Source organism: Drosophila sechellia, chromosome 2R (genome assembly GCF_004382195.2).
Source record: "Drosophila sechellia strain sech25 chromosome 2R, ASM438219v1, whole genome shotgun sequence".
Classification (NCBI taxonomy): Eukaryota; Metazoa; Arthropoda; class Insecta; order Diptera; family Drosophilidae; genus Drosophila; species Drosophila sechellia.
In genome coordinates this window covers 7,549,809-7,570,444 of record NC_045950.1, presented here as the reverse complement: position 1 = coordinate 7,570,444, position 20,636 = coordinate 7,549,809, and the positions used below count along the sequence as shown (strand labels likewise).

The following is a 20,636-nucleotide window of genomic DNA, read 5'->3' as shown; positions in this document are numbered from 1 at the left end:
AGCATTTAAGATTAATTAGAAATCATTCTAAAATGGGCAACTAAATTAGCAAGAAAATTGCAAAGTGCCAAATGAGATTTTTGGCAACAGCGGGTTGTTCGCCTCTTTAGCTCAGTGGCAGAGCACTGGTCTTGTAAACCAGGGGTCGTGAGTTCAATCCTCACAGGAGGCAGATGGAAATCTGAATATTTGACTTCGTTCGTACCTGTCCTTTATTTTGTTGTTTTTGTAGACTTCGTGGATCAAGGCTTCATACATAATGAATTAACTGCGATTTTTTTTAGTACCACTAATAAGAACCACTTTTAAAAATAAGTAATGATCATAAATTTAATTTTAATAAGTAAAACAATTTGGCAAGGCGCAAGAAATGGATGTCCTAACGAAGATACAAAAATTATATTTTCAAGAAACTATATGTATTTACATCTTTTTAATATTTAGTATATGTTAACTTTAATATACTCAAACTATATTCTAAAACAATATCCTTCTAAACTATTTTTTAAACGAAAAATTTTATTCAACAACTAAAGTATTAGCATACGAAATATATATCAAAAACATAAATAGCAACGTAAAATTAGTAAAAAAAAAAGCCAGTAGGTTTTCATAATTGCCTCCTGTGAGGATTGAACTCACGACCCCTGGTTTACAAGACCAGTGCTCTGCCACTGAGCTAAAGAGGCTTGAGCAAGGCGGCTGGCAAATAAGTAACTTGAAACAAGAGCCGAGCGCTAGCATTGTTGTTGTCTGCCAACGATTACTTGGCGCGGGTAGTTCAAAAAGTTGTAATTATAATTGCCGAGTACTTTGAGAAATTAGCTCCATGACAAAGGAAATGAATGTTGCCCTTATCTGGCATCGCGACACTTGAGGGAACAGCAAGCTGCTATACTTCTATGGCTAATGAAGACAAGTGGAAGTTCAAAGAGAGTTGCGGGTGTGCAACTACGAGCCGCAATTTGTTATGGGTAAAATGAGAAGAATTGACGTGGGAAGTGGTAGATGCAACACAAAATTGTGTCACTGGGCTGCAACTGAACTTCACTGCACATTTGCCCAAGACACAACTGTACTTCGATGTTCAAAAATGTTTCCCATATCGAATTACCTTTGCTAAGCCCTTTGGCATTTAAACTGTATGCAAATGCGTTAAAGAAAAGGTGAAATGCGTAAATTACAGTGTCAACATTACAACGCCCACTTTGGTAAAAATTCGAACCGCCTTTTTCGGGGTGTCCCGCCGTGAAAATTCATTATGTGCAAAGGAAAGCGAAACCCAATACCTATGGTAAGGGTGCACATTATGCTATACAAGTATGCAAATTTCTTTAAGCTGTTGAATAGCGCCCCGCTTTTGACTTTGCGCATTTGTAACCCCTTTTTTTAAAGAGATCCCTCTCTCTGAGTTAAGCGATTCCAGGCAGTAGTGTTGTAAAGTACACATTTATGGATGACAACTGGACATGACAGCTCGTACATCTCGTCTCTGTCATCAATCATCAATCATGGCGGAATGAAGGGGTGGTCTATGTCTGTGTCTATGTCAAAAACAATGTAATCATCAGGGCTTACAGCGGATCGGCAGCTGTCACTTGTACGCACAGCAGCTTGTAGTACAGTAGAGCCACTCAAAGGATGCCCCGTGTGGTCCTGATTGAACATTGTCAATAGTCGTAATCGCAATGTTTATGGGCTGTCATCCCAGGCGCAAAATATTTATCACTCTGCGAGAGTTGCATCCTCAAAGTTGCAACCCCTAATCACCCCGTCATAGTGGCACTGCATTTCTGGATTTTTCAATGCACTTCGAATCGCTTTCGTCCAGTTTTTGACCCTGGTTTGCCCCTGCAACTGGCCAATGCGAATGCAAATTCATGCGGAATAAATGATGCATCCCCCCAACTCCCTTCTTTGTTAAGAGCCGCCCGTTAATTACAGTGTATTTTGTTATTTCCTCTTCCCTAGCCCAACTTTTTTATTCTTTATGCCTCTCGGTCGCTCACACACATATGTTTTATCAAACTTCCGTTGCATTTGCGTTTTTTGTTTGTTTTTATACCCTTCTATGGGGTTCATTGTCGCCAAACACTTTTGGGAGAACATCCAGTTTGTTTGCCTTCTCCTTTTACACATTCAATATTTGTCAATTGTTTGTTAATACCAGCTATTGACTCGAAAATTGATTTTTGATGGCATTGCTTTACATTATGACGACTTCTAATAAATATACTTATTGATAAGTACAATACATTTTACATTCAATAAAGTAAGTTTTGAAAGATTTGTCACAATAAGAATGTACAAAATTAAGCAAATGATGAATTGATATTTCCAAAGGGTATTCAACCCATCGGCTTACATAAACTAAGCACTCTTTTGCATTGTGCATTTGAGTTTTTTTATTTTGCAATATACTAAACTTCCGTTTCGCATTTTGTATGTCTGCTTTTGTTAACTTTGTGCATTTGTCTGAGTTTTGTTTTCAGGTATTCATGTCAACTTGATTTGCACTGAAAACTCACAGCCCGTTCGCAGACAACAATCAAATAAAACCGAAATTAATTGCAGTAACTAAATTGTGTTTAAGCCAGGCTGAGCACCTTCCTGCCTCAGTTTGTCACCAGAAAAAAAAACGCTGCTAAAATAATTAAAAACCATTTTTCTCTCCTAAGCCACATGTATTTCAATTGCCGTCAAATGTCATTTGGTGGGCGACGCATTTGGCTGTTGACATTTGGAAAACGTCATAAATAATTTATAACAGACTTTTGCATTTTGGCCATTGTCTGAAAAGTCTTGAAAATGGATTTTTTGGATCTTGTACTTGATTGCCAGCTAGGTCTTATTCGTTGTTTATGTGCCAAGTTGGTTTTTATGCAAATTAAAGTGTGCCACTTAATTAATTTTGAACGATCGGATAAGCATTTAAATAAATTAAGGTCCAAAGTGATCGGAATCAAGTTGTTTTCGGCCGATATACATATTTGGCTGATTTGTAAGATTATTTACCCTTTATTAGTTGGGCTAAAGGGCAAAATAGATTAGTTGACATTTTGTATTCTCAATGAGGTGGGATTCCAACCGCTTGCAACTCCCTGCAAAATCCCTTTGAAAAATGTTTTTATTCCTTTTAATTTTAGTTTTTTTTTATTTCTGTAAGCCCACCAAATTTTGAAATTTCTCCTTTGCACTCTTACTATGTGAGTAATGGGTATTTTATAGTCGATGATCTGGACCATTTAGTTTTTTCTTGTCTCATCTTAATCTTTAATGATTTGAGCGAAGGTAAATCACACCGAAGACCCTGCTTCAACAAATTTGTGACAATAAAGTCAATGCTGACTTAAAGATTAGATGGAAATAAAATATTGGTTTAACTTTGTTTTTCTGGGAAAAGTGTTGGAACATGAGATTTGAATTCAATTTTAGGGCGGGCAGTGCTATGCAATTCTTTCCAAACGATAAAGTCAATAGGACATGTGTGATTGAAATCGGCATGGCACTATTCACTCAGATTTTCAATCAACACTCATTGATTTGGGGTTTTTCAAATGTGCCTTTCATTGTACTTTTTCCTGAGCCGTCACTTGTCCATCAACGGAAGGAATCAAATTTCAATTAAATACTCTGCTTGAATTTTCATTCAACTCTTTCGGCTGCATTTCAATGGAAGTACAAACATTTTCTTCGCGAGAATTTTCTTCCCAGTGATTTCTGACTTCTTTATGCGTTTCCCGATCAACCAATAACCCTCTTCTCCACATGAGTTCCCCTCTTTCTTCGCTGAAAATGTCGCTAGGGTCAATGGAAGTGCACAAAAAAAGCCTTAATTCAATTTGAGTTCCATTAGTGTAAACGCATTGCGTGGAAAACTCTTCAGACCGAAATCAGTTCAAATTAATTAAAAACTAAAAATAATAAAAAATAGACGAAAAGAAAGCAAAACACGAACCAAAATGCACTGCAATGTGTGTGTTTACAAAGGCAAACAATGGAAAGTGCTTCAGCTCAAGTGGAAAACAAAAGCTAAATGAAATGAATTTTCAAGCCGATGAGGGGGTTGAAAATCCCAATTGCGATGAAGAGCAGCGGCGTCGGCGGCGGCAGATGGCCAAAAGGGAATGGGAAAAAGGGGGAGAGCGGCAAAGGCACGTGGCGCATGCGCAGGATCTCGATTTAGGTCGGGATCATAAGCTGTTACATCCAGCAGCCGTTCGTAATACAGTTACAACCTGAGATTGATTGGTGCGAGGGGTTGAGGATGCGAAGTGACAGACTGTGACGAATTGCCTCGAGCGGAATCCCTCTACAACAACCCCCTCCCCCCTTGGTTATATGCAGCTTTTTGTCTGCGATCCTTTTTTGGGATGCTAATGACGACGGTGCCATTGATGTAATGTCCTTTGCCTGTCAGCGCGTATTAGCCTCATATTTCTCTCTGGCGTCTCTTTTTCCAGCAATTTTACACTAAATCAGGCAATTTTTTACCCAATTTTTTTGTGCCCATTGTTATGGCCTGACACTTTTCGGATTGATTGGTAACAAAAAACAGAGACGGGGAGTATTAGTCAGCTTAATGCCTATAGCAAATCCTTTTTGCGGTTTAGCTGTGCTCGTTTTAATGCGATTTGTTGGCAATTTGGGCACCTTGGGTAATTTTAGGCAATTTATCTATCCCCCGACACATTAAGAGCAGCTGTTAAAATTTACAACTCAGCACGCGACAGTTGCTCGTCTTTTCCTGGCCCGGTCCTGCTGTGCGTGAGTGTGTGTAAGATCTTCGATTTTAGGGTCAACATATGGAACCTAATCGATCGTAGTTTCTGGGGAATAGTTCCGACCCGAACCGCAGTTGATTTTACGGCTGGTAGCGGAGCGCAAAGATCGTTGATCCATTTTGCACGCACTGCTGCCTCGAAACTGAAATCGAACTGCACTCAACACAAGCCGTATATATGTGCAGTGTGTATCTCGCAGATGCGTGGTAATCAAAATGATGATGTGAAAATATTTGCTCATCAAGCATGTCGACTGGGCTTTCAGGGAGGCCCTAATGGCTCCACCTTGGCAACAGGTGAACAGGCTGCCGAATTTTCTTTCTTTTGACCCTAATTGTCATGGGCCACTGAAGCGCAGCGCCCAAGAGCCGATCTTAATGTTGATTATCCGCTGAATGTGTGTAATTTTTGTGAAATTAATATCCGGTCGGCCTGACCTTGTGCCTCCATCTCCAATTCACTCCACCTTTCCACTGCCATTTCTCTTAATTGCCTTTGAAAGCATTTATCAGCTCGATGACAGCAATGGAACAAGAACGAGAGCAGCTCCAACTGTGTCAACATATGTTCTTGTTCTGCGACAGCTATCTTTTGTGTTCTTCGAGCAGATACAAAGATATAGCAACCGTACGGTGCAAGCCAAGCTCTCACCCAGCGGCTGAAATTCGCTTCTGGGGCGCGCTAAAAACGCGGGCCTCTTTAGCTCAGTGGCAGAGCACTGGTCTTGTAAACCAGGGGTCGTGAGTTCAATCCTCACAGGAGGCATCCAACTGCTCCAGGTAGCACTGGGGTTGCGTGGGAGTTCCACTTTTTTGGAAGCATTGTGAACTGTGATCTTCATGTGAAAATAGTACAAATAGCAAGATTTTATGACATTTATAGATATGAAGCCTTCTACGATTAGAACCAATTGATTTACTAATATGTTAAGTATCTTTAATAACTGCGTGGATTGTCGATTTCAAGCCATTGAGGGCAACCTATAAGATAGATATCTGCCTTTTTATACACATGTGATATTGAGTCCACCTTTAAGATACATAATGTTTTGTTAACCCCATGCTCTATTCTTATGTAAAACCATAATAGAATTACCTCACAGGGAACTATGTTTTAATGGGGTTGCGTGATAGTAACCCTTAGTTTAAACCTTCTTCTTCTTCTGTTAAAATTCTTCATTTCCCTGCGCAATGTGCACACTAAATTAGCGCGTTGCCCTAAATCGAGAGCACCTGTCACCTGAGCAAGGACTTTTAGGCGCTCCAAAAACGCGATCAAGTTCCGCTCCCATTGCTCTTTAGCTGATGAGACAATTTATGTCGTCTCGCGATCTTGGAAATGCTCCATGGACACGCACACCTCTAAGGAAACATGGAAAAAACGAGGATCGGCAGTGGAAAGTGCGTCCAGGTAGCGCGACGCAATGTTTTCTTTATGGTGGCATAAATTCGGTTTTAATTGAGGTTGCAAGCGGCTACTTGTTCGGCCATTGAAATCTCATCCACTTGGCATAAATTACGAAAAACTGGGCTCTCCCTCGGTTTTTCAATTTTTCAAGTGCCACAAAATGTTCGAGTTTATAATGTTTGGCCTGGCCTTTGGCCCCGACCTCATCCTCAATTACAGAGCCGATCCCAAATCCCGACTCAATCTTATTCTCGGAAAAGCGAGGGAAACCCAAGGCAAGTTTAGTTTTTCCAGCCACTTGCGGTCTTCGTTTCTTTTTTTTCTGTTGTGTCGTTGTTTATTTTGTTCGGGATGAAAAACCATAAAAAGTGGCTTCGCGTAACTGACAGAGTCAAGTGATTTTCCTTTGTTTTTCTTTTCGGAGAGGAAGTGTTTCTTTTTTTTCGTTTTTATTATTCGACAGGTACCAAATATCTCTTCGATTCTCCGCATTCTGGGTCTTTTGTCTTGGTTCGCTGAAGAAACGAAAGACTGAAGTCACAAACGCGTATGGAAATGAGCAGTCATCCGCTTTCAGATTTGGTAATAGACTCGGTCTAACGGTAAAGCACATTTCACTCGCAAGATTTGATTTATAGCCAGTGGCCCTGCCTCACATTAGCTAATCGAAACGATATCAGCCCGCAGAAAGTTTCGCAATTAGGCGGGCAGAGGGTTAAAGTATGGCGCACTTGAAGCGCACGAGAAGCGCATGCGTAATCCTTTATTTCCTGTTTTAATTTTTGTTTAATTTTGATTTATGCCCGCTCTTGAATTTCGGCTCTGTTGTGTATCTATTTTGGGCTGCATTTAATGAAGGGAAATACAATCAACGCCATCAACCCCTACGCATGCGCATTTTACCCTCGGCACAGGGCAAAGGGTTTTTTCGGGATTGTTGTGATCATTTTAATTGACTTTGCGCACGAGCGAACTCATCGGACCGAAGCGCCTAAGATAAAGGGCAGATAGAGGGCACAATATAAACCGAGTGCCATATGTCGATGACGCCGATCGCGGTGATGCAACTGCATCAGCAGGCAAATGAGCAGTTTAAGATACATATCGCTGCATAGTAAAATCTCAGATGCAGCGGCAGCTGTCAAAATAGCCAAAGACACCCACCGAAAATCGAGGGAGTGGAGTTCAATGCACTGGAACTCTATTGCCACTACCCATCTTACCCATTACGATCGCAGCGTCTCGGTCGCACCAACTATAACCCAATAAATCCAAATCCAGGGACCAGTGCACTTCGCCAGTACTCGCTCTACAGAACCGCTCTCTCACTCACTCACCCACCACCAGTTCAACACACCTATCTACTTTTAAGCTAAATATGGATATACATTGTACATATGAGTATAACATAGAAGCCCTTCTTCGAGTTAGGAACGTTAAAATTTTAGAGCTTTTTATTAAGCCACCTTATAATAATTCAAATTAGATATCTATCTCAATTTTTTACGCACAATTTCATATTTGTCAATTTGTCCACAGACCTTTTTAGCTATTTAGCTATTTCTGATTAGCAAATCCGTACAACACCGATAAACAAACAGAGAGGGTGCAGCGGTGAGCGCCGGAGAGTGGAAAGCCGAGAGAGCGGTTTCATGTAATGCCCGTCTGCCGCTAAGTCACGATGTTCAGACTTCATCCAATCGTCGACGCGATCGGTTGTGCGCGCACTCTCTGTGTAATCCGAAGCCGATTTTGTGATTAGCCCTCTGCGCCTGCGTGAATTCGTGGACCTTCCTTCAATCAACCTGAACCTACGTGAATTTGTGCGTTTTGTTTACTTGTTTACTTGGTCCATTTGAAAGCAAATTTCCTGCATCCTGCATAAACAGAGGAAGTGCACAGAGGAAATAGTATGAGTTATTAAGTCGCTGCAAACGGAAATAATTAACAAAAAAATTAAAACTAAATGTGCCGATCGCGTTTTAGCAACGGTTTCGATGCGGTTTCAAACACAATCGATTTAAGCATTGGCATCATTGATTTGTGTCCCAAGTGTAAATAATTCGCACAATACAATACACCAAATTGTGGCTTCCCTCCCTCCGCCAAAGCAATCCAATCAAATGCAATGAAATGAAATGTTGCCATTGACTTGCGCACATTGCCATTGTTCAGAGTTATCGGTTGACTTTTAACTGGGATCCGTGCTACTTTAAGCTGGTAAGTAGTTTTCATCGCCCAATACAATGGCAGCAAATGAAGAGCGAAAATCACTTGCGGAAAGCGAAAGGTTAAGCAGCGTTCAATGGTTGCATTCTAAAATACAGTGCGGCCTCTTTAGAGCAAACGGGGTCGTCGCAGACAAAACAATAATGATGATGGGGCAATTTATCTCGTTGGTTTTTTTATCTTCAGAAGGCCGCTCCTCATCTTTACTCGGAATTTGTCTTGCATAATCCGCTTGAAAAACAATTCTGATATCTGAATATGGAGGAACTTTCGAACTGTTGTATAACTCTTTCCTATCATAACAAAAGCGGCAGGGAAAATTGAAGGCTCGAAAATAAATTAGTTAGTCAGGCGCCTATTAAAACGCGATTTGCTTTGTTGATGAGGCGCAGATAAGGCAGTAAATAGCATGGTTTTTTGCTCATTATGCCACAATCAAGTTCAAAGTCTGGTCGTAGAATACAAAAAAATTAGGTTCGAATTTCTAATAGAATTCCTCAAAGCAGCCACAATCAATCAGTCAAAAATGACTCGATCTCTAACCGACCATATATATAATTACGTCTGAGAATTTTGCGGTTGAATCACAATCTGCGATTCTAATACGTTCTACAGACCCCTTTCGAATCGTGGCTCAAATGCAGTGGCAGGTTCTGTTGGTTCGGCTGTATCTCACCCATCTTGCTTTTGTCATTAATTTTAATTAGATATTTCCTTTTGGGAGTCACTGGCTGCATTTGAATAACAATTGATCGCCCTCTAAGTCGAAATGTATTCTCCGCTTCCATTTCTTCATTGAAATGCCAAACCCTTTATCGGCAGGATGTCTTTGGGGTCTCTAGAGTGTCATTTACATATTCTTCGGATTCTTTTGGCCGCTCGTCTGTGACTTTTGTCTGTTTCTCGATTTTTTCAATGCTAACAACCTAATCAGAGTTTGTTTTTCGGGTATTTGTTGGATATGCTAATTTTCGAATGACTGTATTTTATTTTTATGTGGGCTTCATGTCGTGATTTCTCGCCCATGTGTGGACTGAGGTGCATCAACGCATTTATGCTGACTTTTGTTTCGTCTTCTTCAACCATTAAGTGGGAATAGAAAGCCGAGATTTGGCTAGATAACTTTGCATACATCGTCGACCGACCTGCGATTGTTGACTATTCGGGGTAACTGTTTCGGTTGCGGTTTTCACTTTCATTCAAAGAGGCGCTGTAACAATTAAAACGAGAGCTGCAAATCTCTTCATCTTCTTAAAATAAACCAAGGCAAAACTATCGGCATCAATTTCGCTTTCGTTTCGATCGTATTTCCGATCATCTGACCAGGGCAATTTGCACTTTCCTATAGCGCCTAATCGCAGGCCGACTTTCTAGAATTGATTTGCATAAGTGATTTGTCCAGTGCGGAGACTTTCGCGACCCCAATCTGCATCTCGGTCTAAAGACAGCTGACGTTCTAACTGTGAACGATAAACACACACTCTGTGGAAAAATATGCCCGAGACTAATTGCCCACTGAATGATGGGCAATTATCAGCTGAAATGGCAACAGCTGCACAGCACACAGCCCGTACAGTGATCACTCCGCAAACAAACAATGGAAATCTATATGTTTTGGTGGTGAACTTGGGGTCAATTTCAAGACTGTCTGCGTCTGCTGCAAATGGTCCGAAACAAGTTCTTTAACCTAATTATCAAACAGAAGTCTGAGCCGTTTCGTAATGTATATATCAAGTCGCGCAGATATTTTAAATGATAGAAATATAAAGCTGAAAATCAATTTATTAAAAAAGAGAACAAAACTTTTCCCGTCTATGATATAATAAAAAGTTTATTAGAACTGCTTGCCAAATAAACAAACCAACGACCTTTTCTTCAGAAGTCTCTCAAAGTAGAAAGACAAAAAGAAAGATATAAACCCCAAAACAAAGAAATTTCCATATTTATGTCAAGTCCATTAAGCATATTCTTGGCCTGTTGTGGGGCCATCTTAGCCCAGTCTGGTCCATTGGGTTGGCCATGTAGTGAGCAGCCTCCGGGGCGATTAAAATGTCGGGGCTGCGCTTGTGACACTTGTGCACACATAATAATGCCCGACAAGCCAGGCCAATTGTCAAGCTGGGCTAATTTGTGAGCAGCCGCTGTGTGTTAGTGCCAAGATAACAGACAAGCTGCAGGTGTTGGGAAACTACAAACTAAGCAGGGTTAAGGTTTATAGGGAAACCACGTTGTTCGTAAATAACAAAAACAAAGCTTATTTGGCGGCAAGCCCAGGGGGCAAATATTTATTCATAAAGGTAATTATAACGCCAAAATGTTAGTGAAACTGAATTAAGTTAATTTTGATAATTGTTTCAACCTTGTCGTGAAATACGAAAATAAAATAAAAACATAGTTTCGTACAAATGCCTCCTGTGAGGATTGAACTCACGACCCCTGGTTTACAAGACCAGTGCTCTGCCACTGAGCTAAAGAGGCTCTGTTAAAACGCTGGCCAAAGCCCAATACCCATTACCGCAGTCAGAACGCTTCTAACAGCTGGAAAGAATTAACAGCGGCCTTATCTGCTAGTTCTAACAGCGCAGAAGCCGTTGGCTTTTTCCATTTGCATTAAACCAGGCGTAACAGCCATCGAATCAAGTTATTACGCGTATATATAAACAACTATATATATATATATTAGAACCAGGTGTCATCTCCATTTAAGTAATTGAGCAAAATACTTTTGCATTGTTCCAACAAATTGTGGGCGCGCACTGAGCTCATCTCGCAACAATTTTGTAGGCGCGCTTGAAAGAGTATTAATAGTAAGCAAGTAACAGCAGAGGGGCCGGGCTGGTAACGCCCCCCGTGAGATAGACAGAAATTTGATTTGATTTTCAAGCTATTCAATTTACATAAAATCCAGCATTCGCTGTGTGGGCAGAAGATTTTAGCATACGCGCAGCAAACTGTCGACATCCGAACGGAATGCATTTGATATATGGCTAATTGAGGATCCGAGATCGAGATCGAGATCTCTGCTGATTGGAATTTATAGCAAGCGAAATCCCCGTTTGAATTCGAGTTAAGTCCCCTGATCCCGCGGGACCTTGGTGACATCAATATCATTCGCTGCCGAAGAGAAATGATCAAAAGCTGAATAAACTTGTCACCATTTCGCTGCTTTTTGGGTCATTTCGTGTGAGATTCCCCCGGCTAGACCGGAAAAATAGCATCTGAACAAGTTTCACTAGACAGATAAAAAAAAATCGCTGGACATCGTTCCACTTGCGTGGCCATCAGCATCGAAAATGCAATTTGCAAGTTGAATTTAGGAGTAACAGTAATACCGCAATTCGCAGCTTGTTCTTGAGTGAGTGGTGAACATTGTTGCGCTACCTTGAGTCAAATTGCTTCATAAACTCGGCTTTTTGTCAGTTTCACTCCTCTAGAAGTTAGAAGAACTTGGCAGAAACGCCGGAAACGCGCACAACATAAATGAAGTCCAAATGGAAATGATTACAGGGCTTAACTCTGTGCTTTGGCTAATAGAGATGGTAGCGTGAGGCAAGATGTGTGGGATACAAAAGTGGTTTATTTACTCAAAGATATTTGGTCAAACCGCAAATTATTATGAAACTACTATTGTGTATATGTATGGTTTGAAGTCAGCTCGCAAAATGAAAACTAAACTTTTGTGTAACTTGGCTTAAGCATTCCCCTTCCCCCTATTTAATTAGCTTCAACTATAAATGTAGATCACTTGATGTAGCTGACTCAAAATTTGTTTAATTATATAGGTTTCCAACCCATGCGGCCCCCTCACGTAGCCCTCCCTAATAACTTTATTATGGAGTACAAGTACTTGTTCTTGGTCTGGTTGCGCCTCAGCGGTTTCAGCGCCCACATGCTGAAGCCCCGGGCCTGGGAAGCACCTGAGCAAGAAGCCAGGGTCTTTGGGTCTCGCTGCACTTGCTCTCGTTCCTATTAAATATAAAGACAGACACGAGGAACCCTTCTGAGCTGGGCACGCAAATTGAAGAATAATAATTACATGCATATAAGTTGGGTCTCATGTGTATATGTTTAGTATGCTGAAGAGGGTATAGTTGAACGATCTTCACGGTTGACAGACTTTTCCCACAGCCAATTGAGAATTGTAACTGACACTGGTGCAATTTGGCGGATGGCAGATACTTTGTAGATTCCTGACAGATTCTTTTCCCTAGTTCCCCATAATTTCAGCACATTAGCAAAGCGTTCTAGCAAAGTACAATCAGCCAGAAAAGATAGATTCAAATCCAGTCGCTAATGTGCGAGCACTCGTCGGAGTTCTCATTCAAAGCTCCCTAAGCAGGTCTTCCCCCTTCTTCGTTCCACAATTAAGCATTAAAGCGAAATTAGATTAATGGTAGGCCCACATTGGGCAAGGTAAGCTAACCCAAAACATAGGTTCCCCCTCGGCCTTTTACCCATTTCCTGCCCCAACACGCAAGCCGAGAGATAGGCCCCAAAAGATGGGGCCAGGCGGGATGTAGATGAAGTTCTTAGTTAAGTTTTGTAGAACGCTGCTCGCGGCAGAAACAGCATCATAATTATTCTCAAAGACTAATGACTTCGTTGGCTTATCTCAAAAGACTCCAAACAGAGGAAGCAGTTCTTTGGCCATTACATTAATTTCTAATGGTGTGTACTGCTAAAGTATTAACAACTTAGACCTTAAGTTAAAAGAAGATGTTTGTGTAAACCTATATTAACAATCATTGCTTTTTCATATGCTCATGGAGTTCTCATCGAAAGTTTGCCTTTAATCTTAGCAGTTCATTTGTAATGGATGAAAAATCTGTAACTAACCACTGGGAAATGATTTTCCATAGAACTTGTTCTCCTTTAGCGCTCAATAAAAAGCAAGCTAACGGTACGAGTTTGGGCCCTTAGCCCTGTGAGATACATTTTGTATGTCACAAGTATCTATGACAATTACAGTATGAATGAAGTGCTTTGTCTTCGAGTGCCGACAAAGACAAAAAAGGCAAACAAGTGAAAAGCCGGAAAAGAGGGAAATGAGCAGTCTCCGTTGCCTTTGCCGGCACATTAAGTAATGTGATCTATGCAACCTCATCCGCAAGATACAATCGCAATGGCGAGTGTGTATCTTGCGGCTGTGCAGATCTGCATATCGAATGCATTTCTTTGTTGGTCTCCTGAACAACCGAAAGTGCGTTGTCTTTTTTACCCCTTTCCTTTTTTTTTTGTGACCATCTCATTTGCATGTGAGCCGCATTTCTTTCGCCGCCATATGACTGATGAAATGGGAACTGAAAGGAGGTTCTGGGTGCCATCGGCTTATTAAGGCCTCTTCAGCGAATCGCAAATGTAACGTGCCAAAGTTGTTAAAACCGACGAACCGAAAATTGCAACCCAATTGTTTTTACCTTGCCAAGCGGAACGCGAAATTAAACTGACTTTGAAGTGCGCTGAAGTCTAGTACTGAATTGTGGGGCTGTCCATCTGCTGGCGATGGGTTCAAAGTGCACCTTAAAACATATATCACTTCAAATCGAGGTTGCATCTTAAAGTCTGTGTATCTTTTACTCCATTTCAGAGCTGCAAACGAAGACCAAGTGGGTTTCGCATCATGGACACCGGAAGTGTGGTTAGTGAACCGATTTCCGCGCATCATCGCGCCTTCGCCAAACAGAAGTCCGCCTCCATGGTAAGTTACATCGATTGCAAACATAAAAAGAGGAGCATAGACCTATGCACCCATAGACATATTGTATAAGACCTAACATAATTAATGCAACATCCATTGGCTGCGAACCGCCTGCCCCGCCCTCCCTTTGTCTGATTCGATTATGTAAGTGCGCGAATGCTATCTACGCTAATTAGATATTGACACGCACAGGCCAACAAGCATCGGGCATTAGCCAAAAGCTGCAGCACTCAGCCCAGATACTTTGCATCGCTACACGCTAGAAAGTTGTCGAAAACGAAATTCGCAAATGGGCAAACATAAATCGCAGATACAAGCAGGCGAATTCCAGATGAAAAAGAAGCGAATAACATAAGCCGAAGATTTGTTACTTATTTTTAGACTCTGAAGCTAAAGGCGATTATTAATTGATTACTATTTATTAAATCCCCTTCAATACTTATTATAACTAGTAGTTTGAGTTTGTACAGTGTACAGCTGCAATTTCATTAAATCCACACTCGTGCTTTAAACCAAATAAATGCATATTAATAAAGCGTTGAAAACAGCATAAAATATGAACAAGATCTCAAAACAAATTACGACAATTAATTGCAAATCCATTTGACTGCATTTTTAAGCAACACTTTCACGCGGCCCACAATGCAGAGTCACTCCAGCCATTGGATTCAAACGATTGGTAGTTCGAGTATCTAAACACTTTTAGCAGATATTATGTGTGAAAGATTGCATTGCCGGGCTGGGAATATTCGTATGTATGTTTTATATGTGGAGGAAGTTGAGTGGAATTGGTAAGTGTGAGAAAAGAGAAATTACAATTCAATAGACACGCAGAATTCCACGTGTTCGTTGAATTTCCTATAAGCGAATATAATGCAATATGGACTAACTTTTGCACATTTTTTCGGGCGATGAAGAAAGCCATAGTAATATACGATGGAAATGAGTTGCTTATGACCCCACTAATCTTTAACATTCGGCCATTTGAACCTCCTCGCTAAGCCTTTGTGACTGCAAAAATAAAAAGATTTTTTTAGATCCACACATGATGGCTGCTTGGCAAATTAGTAGAAAGAAGTCAGCCACCACAATGCGACTTTCACTCGCAGCGAAATGTTGAAAGCAAAAGTGAGTGACGAATAAGTTTCGTTTGGGTTACAATACAAATCAACATCAGCATCGATGCGAATCATTAAATGACAGGTGTTTAGTCATGTTTTTTTTTCTCGGGGGAGTTTTGTCAATGGTAATAGCAACTATAAATAGCTACAGCAAATTGGCCATAACCAAATGGCTGAACAAACAGCTCCCACCGAATGTGAAGTAATCACAGGCAGAGTGAAACGAAATCGATATCTTTTCTTTCCCTATTCAAAGACCCTATGAAATCCTCACCCTTCTGCTTTCGACAGATTTCCTTACCTAACCGTGTACGGTCAATTAATTCCCTCCACAAAATTACTCCAATTACTCAACGCCAATACTGAAAAGATTTCCAGCCCGAGCTGTTAATGAATGCAACTCACCTCGTAAGATATGCAAATTTATTTATGATCTGAGAGAAAAGTCAAGAAATTTATAACGAAATCCGGCGGTCAAAGAATTTCTCACGTTCGCCCCGAGTAGTGGACAATGTCCGGTCGGTAATGATTTCCCTTTTTAATAATTAAAAAAAAAAAACGTTCTCAACAACTGCAACTTCCTTGAGGTGGCACATTAAATCTAGGGGTTGCTGTCAAAGGGGTGCAAGAAAGCCTAAAATGCGATAAGAAGGTGGTTGTTGCAGTTTTTAAGAGCTCATAAGTAAATGCAGCTGAGAAGCGGCGTTGTAACGGCTTTTGGCTGAAAGCACATAAGAGTGTTTTTCAAGAACTTAAGAAAATATTAAAATGTTTCAAAATGCAACCCCATAGGGTTTCCTATTCAAGCAATTATTTGGAAAATCCTTTAAAACGTACACCAAACTGGGTCCAAGTCCGCTGATTAAATTTAAAATAATTAAAAAGTTGCCATGCAACTATTGGATATAGTAATCTGATGATAATTAGGGTGAACCTACAAAGTAATCCCCATACCAATGACATCTGAAAGGTTTAGATATGAGCCATAAAGAGCCATATTGGCATTGAAACGCTTATTTTGCTAATCACGTAGTCGCGACGGAAAGCTTTTGCTACGTCAAAGCAACAGGTTCCCCAAAAGCTCATTGCAAAAGCTTGCCGCTACACACCCTAATTCAACACAGTTGAACTCAACACTTCAGCTGATGTGCCGTGATGTTTTCATTTTTCTGTGTTCTGCAAACTGTGTTTATTACTAAGTAATTTGTACGGAATGCTCCTTTATTTGTTTACAAATACCATTTCGCGAGTGATATGCTTTACCTCTGATCAAGTGTAAATTTTGTGATAATCAAAAGACTGTAATCGCAACAAAAAAAAAGTGCTCAATTATCAGTAATTTATTAAATTAGGAACTTTATCAGGTGCCATAAGTCAGCTCAATAGTGATTAACTAGGAATAAGAAAGTGCAACAACAATAATCGACTATCGCATTTAAGGGGTAAATAGAAATCTACACGAGGCAAACAATTACACCCGAAGCGTACCTATCGCGTAGACGAACCTCAATCAGATAGAAATACGAGTCCAAAATGAGAATAGTTGGATCCAGTATGCTGTCAGCCCTCAAGCGGCTATCAACGAACCAACCCCCCACCTTGGTCAGTAACATCCGGTCCCTGAGCTCGTTTGGAACCATGAGCCTGCCGGAGCGCCAGCCCTTTTCTCCAGACTTCTTCTTCCGTCAAGTACGTAATCGGATGAACTACGTTGAAATATTCTAGTGACAAGCCTTCATTCAGCTTTTTGACGGAGAAAGCAGCACCTATAGTTACCTTCTGGCCGATCTGAAGAATGGGCAGGCCGTGATCATTGATCCCGTTTTGGAGCAGGCGAAACGAGATGCCCAGCTGGTCAAGGATCTGGGCTTTGAGCTGAAGTATGCCAGTAAGTCAGAGAGATCTCTATCTATGGATAGATGATTGGATAATAATTTCACCATGGCACTACAATATTTCCCCATTCCCCAAGTCAACACACACATGCATGCGGATCACATAACGGGCAGTGGCTGGTTGAGGAAGCTAACTGGGTGTCAATCTGTGATTGCTGCCGCCAGTGGAGCCAAGGCGGATCGCCACCTGAAGGAGGGGGATCGCATAGATTTCGGCACCCATGTGATTGATGCTCTGGCCACTCCGGGACACACAAATGGCTGCATGACCTATGTGATCAAGGATCAGGGTTGTGTCTTTACCGGAGATACTCTCCTGATCCGAGGCTGTGGACGCACCGATTTCCAGGAAGGCTGCCCACGTAATCTCTACGAGAATGTGCACAGCAAGATCTTCACTCTCCCGGAGAACTTCCGCATATATCCGGCGCACGACTATAAGTGAGTGGGATCTGGAAAGTTATGTGATATATATCTATTGACGGCCATTTCCAGAGGTCAAATGGAAAGCAGTGTGTGGGAGGAGAAGCGTTATAACCCCAGACTGACTAAGGATATTGACGAGTTTGTCAAAATCATGGAAAACCTTAATTTACCATATCCCAAGAAAATAGGTGGGGATCTCCAATATTAAGTACTAAGACTTATACTAAGTTTAATATCTTTTAGATGCCTCGCTGCCCGCCAATCGAGAGTGCGGAGTGTACGATATACCCAAGGAATAATTCCAGCCCCTGCAAACACTATATACGCAGCTTATATAATAATGTTTCAAGAGATTTGTAATCTTTTAAATAAATAAGCATAATAATCTTATCACGATCAAGCTATGACAGCCTCATTTACTCCCTGACTTCTGTGCTTAATACGATAAACTTAAAAAACTCACTTCTTTGTTCGCCTTCTTTTGTTGCAGACCATTCTCAATCCGAAGGGTTGTGGCAGTGCCGTCAAGTACAGTCTGCACTCGACTGCAGAGACGAACCAGGAGACTGCCAGTACCACGACCACCTCCACCCATTGTTCCACCACCGGAAGAAGGCGCAAGGGTGGCTCCCTGGGCGGTACTCTCTCCTCGCGATCGACGCGCAGCGAATCCAAGGAACTGCGATCGGCTCTCCAGGATCGGGAGGCTGTTATCCAGAATCTGCGTATCCAGCTATGTCTGGGCAAGCTGCCACGTCCCACGGGACCACCGCTGGATGAGTCGGAGAAGCCGGCGGCTGAGCAAAAACTAAACAGACTGAAGACCGAGGCGGAGAATAAGCGAATTAAGATCAAGAATCTAAAGAGCGCCCTGGAGAAGCTGGACATCACAGAGTGAGTAGAATGTTTTAACATTTAGTTTGACGATATTTAATACTTACTTTATTTTATCCACAGCAACATAGACATCCGCATCCGTCAAGCTGAATTGGAATACGCACTCGGCAGAGAAGAACTCCAGATGCTCTCGATTGTGGAGGAGGCTCGCGCCTTGCAGGCACGTCTGGAAAAGTCCAAGCCCGAGGCCCAGACCCTCTACAACATCATCAGCTCTGGAGTCTCCCTGAGTCTGCACGCCGTGCATGCCACCTCTGGGAGATGGGCAGTTCAACAGAGGACAGACCAGCCTGGTTTCTACGTAGAATGGGCTTTAGAGGGCGATGGCTTGTACAAGGGCGATCGCATTTTGGAGATCAACGGACGACTGGTAACCGGAAAATCCAAGGAAGAGCTGCAAAAGCAAGTAGGAAACTCTGGCAAGTGTCAGATGGTGGTACTCCGCAAGAAGTCCGTACCTATACCACAAAAGCAACTCGACCAGGAGAAGGAGAACAACATGAGGCTGCAGCATCGCATATCGTACCTGGAGGAGCAGGTGCGGGAACTACAGACAGTCAAGGAGCATCATCCATCGCACCAGCAGCAGCAGCAGCAGCAACAGCAAAATCCGCAGCAGACATCCTCGAATCAATCTCAGCATGTGACTAGCATCAGCATATCATCACCTCCATCAACACCGCCCGAGAAACCGCTGATCTTCCAGCGCGGCAACTATATTACCACTTTGGTGGGTGGCAAACCCATCGAGCTGATGGGTGACGACATGGCCTCCATACAAACCCCTCCCGGACATGTAACCAAAACACTGATTAAGGAGAATACCCACATCGATTTGAGAGATCGAATGTCGCACATGTACTCCATGCCCTCCAAGTCGCTGTCCGCCTCGAAGATCTCGATTAACAGCGATTCTGCCTATATGCAGCACCATCGGCGTGAGAAGGAGCGCCATCGGGATCGCCAGCACCGGGAACGCCCCAGAGATCCTCTCCAGCTACAGCAACAACTGCATCGCGAACATCTCATGAGCACACACGCACGCAGTGTGGAGCACCTGAATCATTACAATGGGTAGGTTATTCGCACTTTCAGAAATTCATGAGTAGATAGATTTAATTTTCCTAACTAATCTCCACAATCTTCTTTGCCATTCCAGACTGGATCGTCGCCGTGACACGCCCCGACAAAGTGAGTCGAACACACTTCGAGCCCGCCTGCCTAGCGATATGAGGAGTGTAAAATCCCTGGATTTCGATAGCGAAAACGAATCGAAGCCTGCGACTGAGACGCGTACCACTAGACCCACTCCCCCCAAGAAACCCCTCCGACTGTCGCTGCAACGAGCCCAAAGTCTGCAGACCGTAGAGCTGCACCCCTGTGCGGATATCGAACGAAAGCGGCCCATGAAGAGGGTCCACCACAACAACAACAACAAAGGTGGAGGATCACCGACTGGAGAGGGCCAGACCATGCTCATCGAGAACTGCAGTCCCATGCACACGGCCTCCCTCGGCAGACACAAGCTCATCTAGAAACCCGATCCCAATGCAACCAAAACTAATTGTTAATCGAAGTAGCTTAATCCACGACCGATCTTAACCGGCGGTTAAACCCAAAAACAGGCGGACATGTGCAAAATTACAGTAGGCAATATAATTTTAACCAGCTTCCAAGTGGAAAGTTTCTTATTATGTAGTAGTATTAGTACTTACATTCTATATCTATAAGTAGGGCTTGGCTATCAACCTTTAGTATTGAGAGAATCAATAATTAAGAGTTTTTGTATGTACGATGATTTTATTAGCACAATTTACAAATGTGAATACACGAATATTTTCACCTACTCAAATGCGTCATTTATTTAAAAAATTCGATCTCGGCCTGCTATAAATGTGATGTAACTACAATTTCATGGTATGGGTTGGCATATCAAAGCTATTACCTATGGCAGCTCACTTGAAAAGAATTTGTAGCAGTAGTTCTTCAAATTGCACCTCCCCTATCTGGAAAGCATGCCAATATTTACGACCTCCACTGTAGGCACGAGCCCGGCACATATTTTATAACGCCACAGTGATAAGGTATTCAAATGAAAAGCACGTTAGCGTGTTTCAGTTGCGCTTTAAGTAAGTTCAAAGAATTACTTAATAGCTATAATTTGGATATAATTATAAAA

General features: G+C 41.9%; 2 protein-coding genes and 4 non-coding genes across 6 annotated transcripts; 4 read left to right on the top strand and 2 right to left on the bottom strand.

Moving 5' to 3' along the window:
• The first annotated feature begins 100 nt into the window (after positions 1-100).
• Trnat-ugu lies at positions 101-172 on the top strand. The gene has a single exon. It is a non-coding gene; the product is annotated as a tRNA-Thr (tRNA).
• A 445-nt stretch (positions 173-617) lies between these two features.
• Positions 618-689, bottom strand: Trnat-ugu. Its single transcript has one exon. It is a non-coding gene; the product is annotated as a tRNA-Thr (tRNA).
• A 4,788-nt stretch (positions 690-5,477) lies between these two features.
• Positions 5,478-5,549, top strand: Trnat-ugu. Its single transcript has one exon. It is a non-coding gene; the product is annotated as a tRNA-Thr (tRNA).
• A 2,331-nt stretch (positions 5,550-7,880) lies between these two features.
• LOC6608666 lies at positions 7,881-20,303 on the top strand. Its single transcript, XM_002033363.2, has 5 exons — positions 7,881-8,411; positions 14,008-14,118; positions 18,051-18,454; positions 18,518-19,531; positions 19,617-20,303. Exons 2-5 carry the CDS (start codon positions 14,041-14,043, stop codon positions 19,990-19,992), a joined length of 1,872 nt encoding a protein of 623 aa, XP_002033399.1. The 5' UTR covers positions 7,881-8,411; positions 14,008-14,040; the 3' UTR covers positions 19,993-20,303.
• On the bottom strand, positions 10,827-10,898 carry Trnat-ugu. Its single transcript has one exon. It is a non-coding gene; the product is annotated as a tRNA-Thr (tRNA).
• Positions 16,385-17,960, top strand: LOC116800439 (persulfide dioxygenase ETHE1, mitochondrial). The gene is made up of 5 exons (XM_032715387.1): positions 16,385-16,928; positions 16,983-17,127; positions 17,212-17,575; positions 17,630-17,748; positions 17,804-17,960. Exons 1-5 carry the CDS (start codon positions 16,773-16,775, stop codon positions 17,857-17,859), a joined length of 840 nt encoding a protein of 279 aa, XP_032571278.1. The 5' UTR covers positions 16,385-16,772; the 3' UTR covers positions 17,860-17,960.
• Positions 20,304-20,636: the final 333 nt, after the last annotated feature.

What these genes read in the sequence shown, in the direction of transcription:
- LOC6608666 (XM_002033363.2), top strand. Translation starts at nt 14,041, where the DNA reads ATGGACACCGGAAGTGTGGTTAGTGAACCGATTTCCGCGCATCATCGC. An exon ending in AACAGAAGTCCGCCTCCATG is followed by an intron (nt 14,119 to 18,050) that starts GTAAGTTACATC and finishes CTTTTGTTGCAG; the next exon opens with ACCATTCTCAATCCGAAGGG. An exon ending in CACCTGAATCATTACAATGG is followed by an intron (nt 19,532 to 19,616) that starts GTAGGTTATTCG and finishes TTGCCATTCCAG; the next exon opens with ACTGGATCGTCGCCGTGACA.
- LOC116800439 (XM_032715387.1), top strand. Translation starts at nt 16,773, where the DNA reads ATGAGAATAGTTGGATCCAGTATGCTGTCAGCCCTCAAGCGGCTATCA. An exon ending in CTTTGAGCTGAAGTATGCCA is followed by an intron (nt 17,128 to 17,211) that starts GTAAGTCAGAGA and finishes CCATTCCCCAAG; the next exon opens with TCAACACACACATGCATGCG. An exon ending in ACCATATCCCAAGAAAATAG is followed by an intron (nt 17,749 to 17,803) that starts GTGGGGATCTCC and finishes AATATCTTTTAG; the next exon opens with ATGCCTCGCTGCCCGCCAAT.